Source organism: Anser anser, assembly GCF_964211835.1.
Source record: "Anser anser genome assembly, chromosome: 12".
In the NCBI taxonomy this organism is placed as follows: domain Eukaryota; kingdom Metazoa; phylum Chordata; class Aves; order Anseriformes; family Anatidae; genus Anser; species Anser anser.
The window spans coordinates 8,545,846-8,561,392 of NC_139733.1; the positions used below are offsets into that span (position 1 = coordinate 8,545,846).

Consider the following 15,547-nt stretch of genomic DNA (forward strand, 5'->3'; position numbering starts at 1 on the left):
CGCCAGGGTTGTGCTCGATGGCGTGCTCTCCAGCACGGCCCTGCCACGGCGTGTGGACGGGAAGGCAAACAAGAGCAGCCCCTTGCCAGGGGCCTCCTGGCACAGGCACCGGCAGTTTCAAAGCACGTGGCCTTGGCGGGGGTCTCAGGGCTGCTTCTCGTGGCCTGAGCCCGGCCAGCAGCCCGCTCTGGAGGGGAATTCCTCCAGCCTGGGCCGTGCGTGCTGGTCCCAAAGCGGAGGTAGCCTCACCTGCACGATGCCCCGCACCCCAGGGGATGCTGTCCCTGCCGCGGACCATGCTCACCCCCAGAGATCCGTCCGAGGAAGCCGTGGACTGAGGCCGCCTGCCCCTTCCCTACCAGTGACGGTTCCTGTTCTTGCCCCGCGCGCCGGGGCTGGCCCCATCCTGTGCAGAGGAGAACACGGCTGCTGAAACGGGCGGGTGTGCCAGCTGAGACAACTCAAACATGATCAGAAGTGACAGAGCGGGGAAAAAAGTGCCTGGCTGAAGGGAAGCGTGGCTATTTATTGTAGCCCTCGGAGCGGGGCTGGGACGAGGCTGCTGGGGGCAAGGGCAGATGTCTTCTGCGGTGCCGGCTCGTAGCAGAGTGCCGGCAGCTGTAGGTCGCCTTTATCCATCTTCAGCATCCCGAGCCAGTGCCTGTCTCCTCCGGTACGGTGTGGTGTCTGCGTGTACACAACAGCTCCCGGCCAAAACTGCCCCCCTTGGTGCGGGATGGGCGTTGTGCAGCCAGGGGAGGGCGTGGAAGGACTGGGTGCCCCCTGCTTTATGAGGGACGTGGGGTGGGCACAAACAATGCGGCTGGAGCCCTGGTGCCACGGTGCCACTGTGCCTTGCCATCGGCCATGGTGGGAGTGCGTCTGGGCGACCTCAGGTCACTGATGTTATGCCAGGTCTTTAGCCAGATTTGATTTTTTATTTTTTTTTTTGAGGTAGAGACCTGCAGAAGCCTTGGTTGGCCCCAGGAGCTCTCAGGCTTCACACAGAAAGAGAAGGGAGCTGCTGCTGGATGGGAGCCCAGCCACCGGGCTGCACGTCCCACCCCGTCCCGTGGCTTCACCCGTTTCCTTCACATCCAGTCCCTAGTCCCAAGAGCCTGTGGTGGGCCCTGCACGCCTTCCTCTTGGTCGACCCCAGTGTGCCCCAGCTGCCAGTGATGCCAACGGGAGCCCCTGCTGCAACGAGGTCCCCGGCCTCCCTCAACGGCTGCCCCTTGCTGTCGGTGCTCAGCGCCCCCCTCCCCAGCCGCCGCGGCTGCTCGTCGCATCCCAGAGCGTGGCAGGCTCTGGGGAGCAGGTTTGTCCCGTGGGAGCTGGGGCTGCCGCTGCCTTCTTTCTCCCGCACCCTTTTCCTTCCCAGAGGCTCCCCGCTGACCCCGTGCCTGGCCAGGGGTGTCCCGCTGAGCACCTCCCCAGGATCCTGCCGAACACCTCTTGTAACTCAAAGGAAATGCAGTTCTCGTGCTGAGACACTCCAGGAGGTGTTGGCATAGGCACTGCATGGGGACGACGCTCCTTCCGCCCCTCGGGCAGGCATCACCGCGCTGGGCTGTTAATAATCACCAGTAAATATTGCCTATAACTGATGTAAAACAGGAGGCCAGGCGTTCCACGTTTTAGGCCTCAGTTATCCCCAGTTTTCACCGAAAAGGATCGCTTCTCCGCATAAAGCGGGCACCCGCATGGCTCCTCTGCGGGGTGGCACCGCGCAATGTCCCTATGCAGTCCCCGCTGCTCCCCGTCCTGCTGCTGGCACCGGGCACCCTGGCGGCTCGGGAAGATGGGGACAGGTCCTGCCCTGGGCTGGGTGACCTCTGTGCCGAGTGGCGAGGTCCCCGTGCCCTCACTGGTGCCGTTCTGCTGCCCGCTGCTGAGAGGCAGGAGGGCGAAGATGGAGAGGGGAAGCGGGGGGCAGCGGAGGCAGCACCAGCCGCTGGAGGGATGGGCTGCTGCTGCTGGCCAGCGCTCGCCGCTGTTGTCATAATTAACAACGTGAATCCATGATGTCATAATTAACAATGATTAATGTTTTACAGGACGGCTTTGTCTCCCAGCTGGTTGCTCTGGCAACAGCACTCAGCTGCCGGTCTCAATCTGACACCCTTGTCTCGTTGTCAACTCTTTAATTGTGTTGTTGGCCGAGCTAATGAGATGGTGACATGGGGAGAGCTGGTGGAACGGGGCGCGTGGGTGCCTGCTCCCAGTGTCCAGGCTCCCCCAATCCTGCTCGTGGCCACCCCCTGAGGTGAAGGCTCCGGGTGCCCAGGGCACAGCACCTCCACCCCTCCGCTTCCATGGGGCACGCGGGGCAGGCTGGCTCGCCCAGCGGCAAGAAGGCCCCGGGGCAAGAAGGGCTGACACGTACTACAGTGCCCAGGGCAGGCAGCAGGGAGGCACGTGGCCACCTCCTCCCAGCCCTGCCCCTGCTGCACTGTCCCCGTGCGACCAGGTGGCCTCCCTGGGTTTGCCAGCTCTGGGGATGCATGTGGGGCTGGCACACAGCTGGGCTTGTCTTCACAAGCTGGTTTGTGCTTTGCTGTCAGGGAGCTGCTCGAGTCCGGCCGTAAGGAAGCGGCCGCCACCGTCCCATCGCGGGGTGTGTGCGCTTGCCTGGGCCCTGTGGCTTTTTGGCAAACCACAAGACCACAAGCTGTGGCCTGGCACTGTGCTGGGGACTCCGAGTTCCTGGTGGCTTCGGAGGCTGTGGCACCCAACCGTCCTCTGCTCCCCGAAGCATTCACGCCCTCCCCTTCTCTCTCCGTTCCAGGGGCTGACACCATGAGCGAGGCCAGCTCCATCAGCATCGAGGCCACAACTGACAGCAGAGACACCTCGGTGGCCACCTCGGTCCTGCTGCCCTTCCCAGCTGGCCGGGGCCGGGAGGAGGCCGACAACCGCAGTGAGCACAGCTACAGCGAGTCCGGAGCCAGCGGCTCCTCCTTCGAGGAGCTGGACCTGGAGGGCGCTGGGGACGGGGAGGGTGCTCTGGGGCTGCTGCCCGTCACGGCCTACACAGAAAGCCAGGAGGTCTCAGACAAGTGGACCAAGGAGCCCATTGCTGCCGAGCGAGGAGAAGAGTAAAGCAGAGGCCTGGGCCCCCCCCGCCTTTGTGGGGGGACCCGAGCCAGCTGGCCGCCTCTCCCGCCTCCTTCCTCTCCAGCCACGAGATTCCAGTCGCTGAGCCCTCCTGGGACCGTAGCCCTCGTGGGACGGGGGTGTGAGTGGGTCAGGGGCTGCTGGCTTGGTGGTTCCCCTGCGGCGCTTGGATGCGCGGGGTAGGTGCGGGCCGGGGCAGCGAAATGTGTTTGCCGTTCGTGTGTCTCTAGGTGCATTGCAAGTTCTTCGCAGGCATCTCCAGGGGGGGACTGCGCAGGTCCCTCCCCTTCTCTGCTGGTGCCCCTCTCACCCACGGCTTCTCTCTGCCACGCAGATGTGTGTTCTCTAGCACGAAAGAGCAATGAGTAGGGTTGGTTGGTTTTGTTCCCCTCTTCTCTTTCCCTTGCTGAAAATGGAAATGTCCAGTATAAAACTGTCCTGGACCTGCCACGGGTGCTTCTGGGGTCTATAATAAAGTGGATGCTTTTCCTCTGTGCTGGCCGGTGGCTTTCCTGACTGCCTCGCACCGCCGTGCTGTCCCTGCCGGGCAGGGGGCTGCCCCCAGCTGTCCTACACCCCTGCGCCAGGCAGCGTGGGGATGCTCCGAGCTCTGGCAATACCCCATGGCCCCACTGATCACCCGCACTCCCTGTCCTGGCTGCGGGGACCGTCCCTGTTGCTGCCAGCTGCGCCCCGAGCAGGGAAGCCCAGAGGCCACGTGGAGCTGGGCCGGGTCCATGGGGAGGGAAGTGGTGGCTGGGAGGGCTGGGGCATGGCCAAGCTGCGTCTCCTCCTGGCTCCGTCGTCCCTACACGCCGCTCTCTGTTAGCCACACGCTCTCACCTGCATCGTGCCCCTTCCTGTCCAGCAGGACCCGGGTGCACGCAGCACCCCCAGGCACGCCGCTGCCAGCCATGGGGTGCCCCTGGGCATGCAGCCCGGTGCCAGGGCAAGGGGCAAGGGGCCTGGCTGTCCCCCCGTGCAGAGACGTGTCCTCCCTGGCTTCAAAAGGTCACGATTAGTCCTCAGCCAGTGATTGACATGAGATTGTTCATAAATATTTTGTGCTCTGAGTGATAAAATATTAAACTCCTCCAGCCCACATGGAAAAATATTGCTCTTCCCGGTGTTTATCTTTGTTGCCGGTTATTACAAAACAGCCAAGCCCCCTGAAATATTTATGCCTGGCTGAGTCTCCGTGGGGGCTGGAGCCAAACAGCAGAGCCTAACACCACTTGTCCCCTAACCCCAGCGAAGATGGGGGCCGGGGAGGCTGAGCCATCTCCCCCTGCTGCCACAAATGCCAGAGCAGCAGCAGCTGGGAGGTGCCAGAGGGGACGTACCCCTGGCGGGGACGTGGCTGGTGCTGGGTGCTGGCACTGCATGAGCCTCGTGCCAGGCCCCGTGTGCCAAGGCTGGGTTGTGGAAGCTCTGCTGAGGGGCAGCACCCCTTGGCACATCTCCACCCCCCCCAGCTCTCTGCCCCGCCACGGCCGCTGGTGTCGGGGTCCTCGTGGCCGAGGCACCGTCCTGCCGCTGGTGCCCCGCTCCATCCGTGCATGCGGTGCTGGAAGGAGCCAGGTCTTGATGCCGCAGGAGACCTGAGGGACGGCCTTGCTGTGGAGGTGCCAGGTTGTGCCCTCCGTTCCTGGTTATCCTCCTGGATCAGGACTGCTGGGGCTGGGGGACGGCATGGGGCTGACCTTGCTGCAATGCAGCACAGCAGCGGGCAGTGGGGGAGCTGAGGCATGGGGCGGTGAGCGGGTGGCTTGGGGCAGTGCGGGGACTGTCAGCGCCCCAGCAGCCACCCCAAGCCTGTCCCTGTGTCACCCCCATCACCCTCATCCTGGCCCTGGGTCTCAGGGCTCTCCGGGACAGCGGGGTTCCCAGCGCGGGACTGATGGGGACGCGGCACAGCAGGACGCTGGGTGGCTGAACAGGTCCGGGAAGAATTTGGGCAAATGGTGGAGGCTGGCGGGGAGCTGAAACCCTACATGAAGACCCCGGAGCTCTCTGCACCCCGGCTCGGAGGAGGCCGCCCAGGGAGCGTCTCCCAGAGCTGAGGGCTGGGGAGCGCGGGGCCACAACGGGGCAACGGCGGGGCCTCCCCAGGGCACCCGGCGGTGGCTGCGGCGCCGAGGCGGGGGTCGGGACCCCCTGCTCGGGCCGGGAGCGGGCGGGGGGCGCAGGGGCCGAGCTGCGGCGCTGCCCGCTCTGCCCGCCTCTGTGCCCCGCGGGGCGCCGCTGCCCGGGGCCGGGCCGGGGCGGGGGCCGGGGGCGGAGCGGCTCCGCCGGGATGGGGCTGGCGGAGTGTCAGAGGCGGCGGCGGGAGGCGGGCGGCAGCCGCAGCTCCGGAGACGGCCGCGGCACCGGCACCGGCTCCCGGCTCCTCCCGGCTCAGCCCGCCGGGCCCAGGTAAGAGCCGCGGACCCCGCGCCCGCTCCCAGCCCATCCCCGTGGCCTCGGGCCGCGCCGTGACCCGGCGGAGCCCCCCTGCCCTCTCCCCCCCGAAAAGCGATGCCCGGGCACCCCCCGGAGCCGTCGGGGCCGCGGCACCGCGGTCCGTGCCCGCAGCCGGCAGCGCCGTGCCGGTGCCGGGGCTCCCGGGGCGGCGGGAGGGGAGCAGAGCCGGGGCACCGGCACCGCGCCGGGGGGCTCCGGGAGCTTCGCTGAGAGCCCCGGGGAAAGCCCCGGGGGCTCCGTGCCCAGCCGGGGCATGCCCGCGGCCCCCAGCGGAGGGACAGCTGCGGCAGGTGCGGGGTCAGCCCCCGCTCGCCCCCCACTCGCCCCACACCGCTGTGGGACCCTGCGCGCCCCTCGGGCCCTGCTCTGGCTCTGCCAGGTGGAGGCGGCCAGCCTCCGGCACGCTTTGGGACACCCGGCTGCATGGGGAAAGCTGGGGACGCCACGTCCTCGCCCGAGCACGGGGCATGGGGCAGGGGCGCCGTTACCTCCTGAAGCTGTGCCCTTCTTCTTGCAAGTCCTCCCCACGCTCCCAGCTCCCCACCGCTCCCCCCGGCTGGACAAGGGGAGCCAAGTGGCTGCGGTGGTGGGGAGTAAGCACCCGGGCCCCATGGGGCCAGCGGGGGACCCCGAGGGCGGCGGGGATGCAGGTGCTTCCAGGCCACATCAGCCAGCTCCCAGTGGGGCACACACATGTGTGCACTCATACATACGCCTTCCGAAGCGGCCACACAGCACGCGTGTGCTGCAGCGTCTGACCTTTGCACGTGCACACACGGCGTGCTCACCCCTATGGACGTGCGCACTGCACGGGCCTGTTACCAGCACGATGCTGGCATGAGCACGCTCACAGCACTGTGAGGCAAATGCACGGCACCCCTGCACGGGCGTGCACGCATCGTGCCCCACACGGCTGTGCAAGCCTGTGTGCAGCGTGTGCCCGTGCAGCCGCGCGCGCCTTGCCGCAGCGTGTCCCCCGGCCTGCACACCCACAATTGCACACCTGCCCGCGGGACAGCCCCGTGCAGTGGCCGTGCCGCTGGGTGCAGGGCTGCAAAGCTGCGCGCACACGTGCACGCCATCGTGGGCCGGACACGCATCCTCTCCGGGGGGCGAGGCAGGGGCAGGGGTCCCCCCTCGCTGTCCCGAGGGGGCTGTGTGCCGGACCAGCCACCCCATGCCCCCGTTACCCCTGTCCCTGCGTGTGTGGGAGTCAGGGAGCTCTTGGGGGGGGGGGGGGGGGGACAAGAGCTCTGGGGGGGGGGGTGGACAGGACAGACTGCACATCGTAAACACTGCTAATTGCTGATGATTTCGGGAGGGTAGGCTGCAAGCAGCTGGGAGCTGGCAGGAGCCTTCCCACTGCACTACGGCCGTCGGGATGGACGTGGCTCTGCCCTGCCAGGTGCTTCACAGCACCCAGATGTGAAGCATCCAGGTGTTCCCAAGGGGCTGTCCCTCCCCCAGCACAATGTCAGCCCAACGGAGCAGCTCCAGGGAGGGCCATGGACATCACCAGCTCCCTGACAGAGCTCACTGTGCTTGGGGAGCATCCTTTCAGGAGAGCTGAAGGTGCCCTTCCTCTGATGGCTCTCACCAGGTGCCCCTGAAGAGCCGGAGCCACCTGGGGTCCAGGGCTGCTGGGGTGGGGGTGTCCCTTCTTTCACAGCCCCCAAAAGCCCGGCCCTGCGGGATTCCAGCAGCCGACTTTAAATAGGAAACAAATCCCTTGCATGGTTTGGGAAGAGACAACTCATCTCTGAGGGGACCTCATTTACTGCCAAAAAAAGGCCTGTCTGTTGCAAAAGACTTTGATTCCCCAGCTCCTCCGTGGTTTATGCAGAAGGAGCCAGCAAACCTGCCTCTTACTTTTACTGAAATCTCTGAATTTAGTGTACGGGGAAGGAAGGGGCGGTGGTGAGAGAACAGCGTTGAGCTCTGCAGGCTGGAGCCAGCCCCGTGCCTCCGCCCTGTGCTTTGTGCTTGGTGCCCAGTGGGGATGGGGCTCAGGGGGGCTCGGGGGGCTGGATGTCCCCCAGGCCCCTTGCATGTGGGACAGAGCAGCTGTCCCCAGCTGGGCAGGTGGCGCTGGGGTCTGGGGGCTCTGCTCAGAGCCAGCGTTGGGTCTGCCTCTGTCCCTGCCCTGGATGATGCCCCTGCCCCTGGGCAACATCCCTGGATCCTTTCCCAAAGCTCTCCCCTGCCGGGCTGTGCTGCGTGGAGCTGCTGCAGGAGCTGGCTCCCTGCCTCCCTGCACGTGCCAACTCATCCTGGGGAGCTGGGCAGCCGGATCGGCCCCTGCGTGTCTGCCTGCATCTGTGTCACTCGCTGGTGTCCTGCAAGTCCTGGGTCACTGCTGGAGCTGTCACATCTGCTCAGCTCTCCCTTCCGTGGGCTGCGAGGGGCTCCCTCCTGGGGGGAACCTGGGCTGGTGGGGCATCTTGGGGCCAGGGACACGAGATGATACTGCCCAAGTGTCTGGCTCGGCTGCCTCGAGTGTCCCCTCTCAGCTTGGGTGCTGCGTGGGGGGATGATCTCGGCTCACTCCATGGCACCCCTTTGCTTTTCCAGGCACCAAGGGCTCCGCCGGGGCAGCACAACCCCCTGCCATCACCACGCTGTGCCATCCCTGCACCCGATGGCTGGGGTCCGTCTGCCCCCCCCTTGACGCCTGGCACCGGGTGACATGGGGCACATGGGTCCCCAGCTGGTGCCATCGCACCCCATGGCGGTCCCCTTTGCTGCCTGGTTCTGGCTGATGCGTCTGGCCTCCTGCCTGGCTGCCGTGCATGGCCCCACCAGCAAGAAGGAGATCAGCACCGAGGGGGACCTGGTCATAGGGGGGCTCTTCCCCATCCACGAGAAAGGAGTGGGCAGCGAAGACTGTGGCAAAATCAACGAGCACCGGGGCATCCAGCGCCTCGAGGCCATGCTCTTTGCACTGGACGAGATCAACAAGGACCCGAGCATCCTGCCAGGAGTGAGGCTGGGCGCCCACATCCTCGACACCTGCTCCAAGGACACCTACGCCCTCGAGCAGTCACTCGACTTTGTCCGTGCGTCCCTGACCAGGGTGGATGGCTCCGAGCACATCTGTCCTGACGGCTCCTACGCTGTGCATGATGATGTGCCCATGGCCATCACCGGCGTCATTGGGGGCTCCTACAGCGACGTTTCCATCCAGGTACCCCGTGCAAAATGGGTCTGGGCTGTGGGTAGGAGTGGCAGGAGGGCAAGACCCGGCTGCAGAGCTGCCCAACCTCACCGGCCGGAGACCTCCTGGAGCCAGGGAGCCCAGAGCCCATCCCACCCCTGGGCTTGGCGCCTGTTTCCCTGCTGGGCTCTGCCAGGGGGGCCCATATCTGCTAAGGAAAGCCTCCAGCTCCACCTGCATGGGGCTAGGGTGGGTGCAGGCACTCCCTCGTACGCCAGCCCTGTCACATCCCTGGCAGCGGCAGGGGAGCTTCAGCTCCTCAGGTGGGAGCCCCTTCTCTGTGGTGGTCCCAGCCCGGCCCGGCCGCCGTGCAGGGGTCTGCATCCATGCCGGTGGCTGTCCCTCCACGGGGACAGTGCTTTATTCGCCCCAGGCTCCGCAGCAGCATGCGGGGGCTTCTCAGCCCAGGATGACCTCAATGAGCAGGTCCACATCCTTGGCACAGCCGCTGGCCGCCATCCCCTGCGCCCGGCGGCGCGCGTGCTCCCGCCAGCGGGCCTGGATAGTGCGGGCGGCCTCCTGGCAGCGCTTGTACTTGGCCCGGGCTGCCCATGCCCGCACCTGAGCCTGCAGCAGGACGCTGGCCCGCTCCATCCTCATGTAGTCCACCAGCACCTGCAGGCGCTGCCGCTCCTGCTGCTGGCTGGCCACCTTCTGCCACCAGGCCTGGATGCGCCGGGCGCTGGTGTCTGCCACCAGCAGCGCCCGCCGCACCAGCTGCCCACGCCACCAGGCCTGGATGGCCACAGCTGCGGCGGTGCGAGGCTCCACCTGCAGGGACAGGGCACCGGCGGCCTCAGTGACGGCACCCGGGATGGGCGAGCATGTGGCTCTGTGGCCCAGGATGGGCAATCAGGATTGAATGGGACTTGGGGCATGTCTCTCCGGCTGACGCTTGGGAGGGGAACGTGTGGGTAATTGGAAAAGGCCCCCAGAGCCATGGGGTTGGTCTTGGGAAAGCCGCAAGGTCCTGGGAGGGGGTGTCCCTGGGTCCCTGCTGCTGGGGATGGGGACCTGGACAGAGATGGGTCACTCCCGGGGGGGAGGGTGGCGCAGGATCAGGCAATGTCTGGATGTCCCAGCCCCCCTTCACAAGCACAGCCTGGAGTGGGGGTGTTTGGGCACCCTGTCCCCGCACGGGGCTGCCCCGAAGCCAGCTCACCTGTAGCGCCATGGGTCCTGGCCCCAGCAGGGTGGGCATGCAGTTGGGTGCAGGATGCCTGCGGGGGGACCTTCTGATGTCAGAATGGCCACGGTGTCCCTGGGCAGGGGGCAGGGGGACTCCATTCCGGTGCACGGGGGTGCTGGACAGTGCCAGGCCCCCCGTGTCCCTGCGGCCATAGCACAGCGCTGCCACGCTCCGGGGTCTTCTTGCCATTAGGGCGATTTGCCACTAAAAACGTTTGTCCACGTTAATTAAGCAGCATCTCCTGCAAGGGAAGCAGAGCCGTGTGTGGCTCCCCCCCCCACTGCTGCAGGAGAGCTGGGGCTTTTAACGGCCTCATTAGCAGGACTCTCGCTCCTTTGAAGATAACGAGGGGAAGGAAGCGGCTGCAGCAGGCGATTGTGGGTGCTGGTCCCTTGGGGCTTGGGGGCGATGGCACCCCCCCCCCCCAGCCCCCCTCCCACCCCCCCGGCCCCCTCCCCCGTGGATGCCGTCCTTGTGCTGCAGGCGCCAACTTTGTCCTGCCGGACGAGCAGCACTCAGGTCGCCCGCGGTGGAGTTTCTGCTTTTGTCATGAATCCATTTCCTCCCTGCCCTGAATCTCAGAGGGGAGCACATGAAATATTAAAGTAATAATAATAAAAAATAATAATAAGTGAGCGGAGGCTGCAAGCAGTGAGAACACACAGGGATCGCTGAGGGAGAAACCTCTGCGAGAAAACGACCCCAGGTCCCTGTGCCAGGCGCCAAGAGCTGACCACAGCTAGGCTCATCCACCCCGCAACCCATGGAGACCCTGGCCATGCCTGGGACCTCCCTGCCACCTTCTCCATCCTGCCCTCAGCAGGGCCAGGCTGTGCTGGGCAGTGGGCACAAGTTGCTGCCCAGGGAATAGCAGAGGAGAAGGTGTGCATTACGCCCCAGCCCTGGGATGGCCACACAAGGCTGGGGGTCTGGGTGACCCATGGTATGGGCACGTCTGTCCTGCCTGCTGCCAGCTGATTGCCTCCTTCCCACTCCTTCCCAGCCTCCAGGGATTGCCTGTCAACCGCTTGCTTTTGTCTAGGAGCTGTGGGTACAGCCGGCTGTGGCCACCCACCACCCACGGTGCCAGGTCAGGGGCTCCCAGGGGCAGTCCTTTGTGGGACCACGTCCCCACTTGCCATGCTCCCCTCTCTCCTCCATGCAGGTCGCCAACCTGCTGCGGCTCTTCCAGATCCCGCAGATCAGCTATGCCTCCACCAGTGCCAAGCTGAGCGACAAGTCCCGCTACGACTACTTTGCCCGCACCGTTCCACCTGACTTCTACCAAGCCAAAGCCATGTCAGAGATCCTCCGCTTTTTCAACTGGACCTATGTCTCCACCGTGGCCTCAGAGGGTGACTACGGTGAGACGGGCATTGAGGCCTTCGAGCAAGAAGCTCGCATGCGCAACATCTGCATCGCCACCTCGGAGAAGGTGGGACGCTCCATGAACAAGAAGACCTATGACGGTGTGGTCCGGGCACTGCTGCAGAAGCCCAACGCCAGAGTGGTTGTGCTCTTCACCCGGAGTGAGGATGCTCGGGAGCTGCTGGCAGCTGCCCACAGAGCCAACGTCTCCTTCATGTGGGTGGCCAGCGATGGGTGGGGAGCCCTGGAGAGTGTGGTGGCAGGGAGCGAAGCGGTGGCAGAGGGAGCGATCACCATCGAGCTGGCAGCATACCCCATCCAGGAGTTTGCTGCCTACTTCCTCAGCCTCCACCCCTACAACAACAGCCGAAATCCCTGGTTTCGGGAGTTTTGGGAGCAAAAGTTCAAGTGCAGCTTCCACACTCCGGACTGTAGCCGGTACTCCCTAAAGACGGGCAAGTTTGAGCCGGAGTCCAAGATCACCTTTGTGGTCAACGCGGTCTATGCTATGGCTCACTCGCTTCACAACATGCACCAGGCGCTGTGCCCCAACACCACCAAGCTCTGCGACTCCATGAAGCCCGTCAACGGCAAGAGGTTCTACAAGGACTTTATGCTCAACGTTAACTTTGATGGTGAGTCCGGAGGTGGAGACGGGGCTTGGCTGCACAGCTGGATAGGTGGAGGGGCAGGGAAGAGCAAGCAGTCGCAATCGTACACTAACCCTCCAACTTCTGTGGCCTGCCTGCACCTGGGAGCCCCCGTGCCGTGGGCTGTGGTTGTCCAGGATGCTAACAGCTCCACTGCTGCCCTTTGTAGGCAACCCAGGCCTTCTGTCCCCATGTGCAGCAGAGCTGGCAACCAACTCCATTCTGCTAGGGCTGTGTGCGACCAGCTACAGCAGGGCCCTCCAAGTACATGTGTCCTTGGAGACCTCAGTTGAGCTCTGTGCTTTTTCACATTTCAGTGACTAAACTGGAGGGAGGGAGGCCCTTGATCAGGAGCCCACAGATCTGGGGGTGAATCAGAAACATCTCCTCTGTGGTGGGCTGAGCCTGGCTACCCATGTACCAGTCAGAGCCATGGAGGTTTAGGAGGGCAGCAACCTTGCACTGCAGTGCAGAGCCCTCTCCCCTCCCCGCCCCTACCCTCACTTTGCCCTGCAGCACTGGCCAGAGGCTTCCAAGTGTGGAGAGATCATTCTCCACCATTGCTTTCAGGATCCCAAAGCTGCACAGGCAGCAGTTACTGCTGCATTATGGGCATGAAGGCATGGGGCGGGTTGGAAATTGGCTCTTGGCTGTGGTTGGGCTGTGCCTCTTCAATACACCCCTACCTACATGCTGGGATTGAGCATGCTCCTGCCCCATGGAGTGACCAAGCAGTGGTCTCCAAGCACTGACCATCTCCCTTTCTCCTCCCAGCTCCGTTCAGGCCAACAGACACTGAGAGCGTTGTTCGATTTGACCGCTACGGCGACGGGATCGGACGCTACAATATCTTCAACTACCACCACAGAGACGGGCGGTATCGGTACCAGAAGGTGGGCTACTGGGCAGAGGGGCTCATCCTCAACACCAGCCTCATCCCCTGGGCAGAGACAGCCGTCCCCGTGTCCCAGTGCAGTGACCCCTGCAAGAAGAATGAGATAAAGAGCATGCAGCCCGGGGACATATGCTGCTGGATCTGCATCCCCTGCCAGCCCTATGAGTACCTGCTGGATGAGTTCACCTGCATGGACTGCGGTCTCGGTTACTGGCCCAACGAGACCCTGAACGGCTGCTATGAGTTGCCCCAAGAGTATATCCGCTGGGGAGATGTCTGGGCCATTGGTCCCGTCACTATCTCTTGCTTGGGTTTTATCTCCACTCTGTTTGTTTTTGGAGTCTTCATAAAGAACAACGACACCCCTATTGTGAAGGCCTCTGGGCGGGAACTTTGCTATATTCTCCTGACCGGCGTCCTCATGTGCTACAGCATGACTTTCATCTTCATCGCCAAGCCTTCCACCGAGGTGTGCACGCTGCGGCGCCTGGGGCTGGGCACATCCTTTGCCGTCTGTTATTCGGCCCTCTTGACCAAGACGAATCGCATTGCCAGGATCTTCAGCGGGGTGAAGGAAGGGGTCCAGCGCCCCCGGTTCATAAGCCCTACGTCACAGGTGGTCATCTGCATGGCCCTCATCTCCTGCCAGCTGATCATTGTCATCATCTGGCTGCTGGTGGAGACACCCGGCACAGGCAAGGAGACCGAGCCTGACAAGAGGTACATTGTCACCCTCAAGTGCAACAACCGTGACTCTAACATGCTCATTTCGCTCACCTACAACGTCCTCTTGATTGTTCTGTGCACGGTCTATGCTTTCAAGACCAGGAAATGCCCTGAAAACTTCAATGAGGCCAAGTTCATCGGGTTCACCATGTACACGACCTGCATCATCTGGCTGGCCTTCCTGCCCATCTTTTACGTGACCTCTAGTGATTATCGAGTAAGAGCCTGAGTTTTGGGGGCTCCAGCAGGGCCCATGTGGAGCAGTCCTCATGATTTGGGCCCCACAGGGCTGGGAGAGTCTGGAGAAGGGCTGATGAGGGCCCCCCCCGTGCGTGCTGCTTCCTGGGCCCAGAGGTCACAGCGAGGTTGGCTGCACACAGGGTCTTCTGGAGAGGGTCAGCATCCCTGGGGGAGTGGGTGCTGTGGTGAGGGGTGCCCGAAGCAACTCGCTTTGCAGGGTGGCGTGTCCCCACGGGGGCAGGAGCCCCTCAGCAGGACACTGCTACACCCCTGACGCCCACCCCTCCGCTACCGCCTCCAGGTGCAGACCACAACCATGTGCGTCTCAGTGAGCCTCAGTGGCACCGTGGTCCTCGGCTGCCTCTTCACGCCCAAGCTCCACATCATCCTCTTCCAGCCGCAGAAGAACGTGGCCAGCCACCGCGTGGGCACCGCACGGTTCAGCGTCGTGGCTGCCGGCTCCAGCCAGTCCCACGGTGAGCACTGCCGGGCTGCAGGGGGGCAGGGGGGCACTCCGGGGAACCTGGGCCGGGGGAGGTAGGGGTGCTGCAGTGCCCACGGATCACCTGCCCTGTCACCAGCCCTCCTCTCCCTCACCGCAAGTGGCTGTGAGCCCCAGAGCTGCCCCCTGGGGGCACAGCACCATCCCATGGGAACACGGCCACCCCAGGGTGGGTGGGGGGCAGCTCCCAGGCACCCGTCATTGCCACGCTGGGATGCTCTTGGGTGGGTACCACCTCTGGACCCCACCACACACCTGACCCCTGCCTTCCTGGCCAGGCTCGGCCTCGCAGTACGTGCCCACAGTGTGCAACGGCCGCGAGACGGCGGACTCCACGACATCGTCCTTGTGAAGGTGGGGGGAAGCCGAGTCCCCATCTGTCTGCACCTCGTCCTGGGGGAGCAGTAGCAGCCCCGGTGCTGAAGGCTGGCAGCAGCCAGGAGAGCAAAGCCCCTGCCCTGGCACAAGTCTGCACTGCGCCTCGCTACGCAGTGCCCGTCCCTCACGCCCGTCCCCTGCGCCGAGCCCTGCTGTGAGCCCCAGCTCCCTTGTGCCGAGCCCTGCCACAAGTCACGCTTTGTCTGCCTCCAGCTGTGCTGCACCTTACCCTTCCTCCACACACAGCCACATCCCAGAGCACGCTGCCCTCGCCCACCCTGCTTTCCCCTTTGCGCTCTCCCCTTTCATGCCCCCCTCACGCCGAGCCATGCCCCTTGCCACGCAGAACCCACCCTGAGCAGAGGGGACTGCACCCTTGGCACAGTTTTACGTTTCCTCCTTGTTTTCACCCTGGGGTTTGCAGGGATCTGGCTGCTGGCACCTGCCCTGGGTTACCCACCCAAGCAGAGCCAGAGCCCCCCTCCATGCTCCAGTTGCAGGCAGGGGCTGGAGCCCCACAGCAGAGGGACAGGAGCACCCCACAGATGTCTGCTTCATGCCTCGGGGCTGCTGCAGAGCCCAGGAGCAAGTGGGGTGGGGCTCAGACCGAGGGTGGTGAAGGGGGCCCCGGTACTCAAGTCCAACCCCTTTTTAAGAGTAGATTCTTTTCTGTGACCAAGATTGTGCTTTTTTTTTTTTGATAATTTATGTAAATAAAGTGGGTTTTTGTTGTTTGTTTTAAACGCACTCTTACAGCGCCCAGGTCTGGCTGTGCCAGGCAGAGGGGCATGGGGGCACCTGCACC

At 64.2% G+C, this 15,547-nt stretch overlaps 3 protein-coding genes across 8 annotated transcripts in view; 2 read left to right on the plus strand and 1 right to left on the minus strand.

Moving 5' to 3' along the window:
- TEX264 (testis expressed 264, ER-phagy receptor) overlaps positions 1–3,611 on the plus strand; it is a 28,188-nt gene extending 24,577 nt beyond the window's left edge. For all 6 annotated transcript variants that reach the window (XM_083795422.1, XM_083795424.1, XM_083795425.1 and 3 more), the window contains one exon: positions 2,789–3,611. In XM_083795422.1, the coding sequence (XP_083651548.1) occupies positions 2,789–3,102 (314 nt within the window). In that variant the 3' untranslated portion in view covers positions 3,103–3,611. The remainder of the gene's footprint in view (positions 1–2,788) is intronic.
- Positions 3,612–4,228: 617 nt separating this feature from the next.
- On the plus strand, positions 4,229–15,485 carry GRM2 (glutamate metabotropic receptor 2). The gene is made up of 6 exons (XM_083795413.1): positions 4,229–5,532; positions 8,152–8,764; positions 11,149–11,986; positions 12,776–13,839; positions 14,164–14,338; positions 14,643–15,485. The coding sequence occupies exons 2-6, from the start codon at positions 8,267–8,269 to the stop codon at positions 14,714–14,716; spliced, it is 2,649 nt and encodes an 882-aa protein (XP_083651539.1). The 5' UTR covers positions 4,229–5,532; positions 8,152–8,266; the 3' UTR covers positions 14,717–15,485.
- LOC310879972 (IQ domain-containing protein F5-like) lies at positions 8,786–9,968 on the minus strand (the record flags this gene model as incomplete). The annotated part of the gene is made up of 2 exons (XM_083795041.1): positions 8,786–9,646; positions 9,957–9,968. The coding sequence occupies 2 exons, from the start codon at positions 9,966–9,968 to the stop codon at positions 9,194–9,196; spliced, it is 465 nt and encodes a 154-aa protein (XP_083651167.1). The 3' UTR covers positions 8,786–9,193.
- Positions 15,486–15,547: the final 62 nt, after the last annotated feature.

What these genes read in the sequence shown, in the direction of transcription:
- GRM2 (XM_083795413.1), top strand. Translation starts at nt 8,267, where the DNA reads ATGGGGCACATGGGTCCCCAGCTGGTGCCATCGCACCCCATGGCGGTC. An exon ending in TGACCTCTAGTGATTATCGA is followed by an intron (nt 13,840 to 14,163) that starts GTAAGAGCCTGA and finishes TACCGCCTCCAG; the next exon opens with GTGCAGACCACAACCATGTG. An exon ending in CGGCTCCAGCCAGTCCCACG is followed by an intron (nt 14,339 to 14,642) that starts GTGAGCACTGCC and finishes CTTCCTGGCCAG; the next exon opens with GCTCGGCCTCGCAGTACGTG.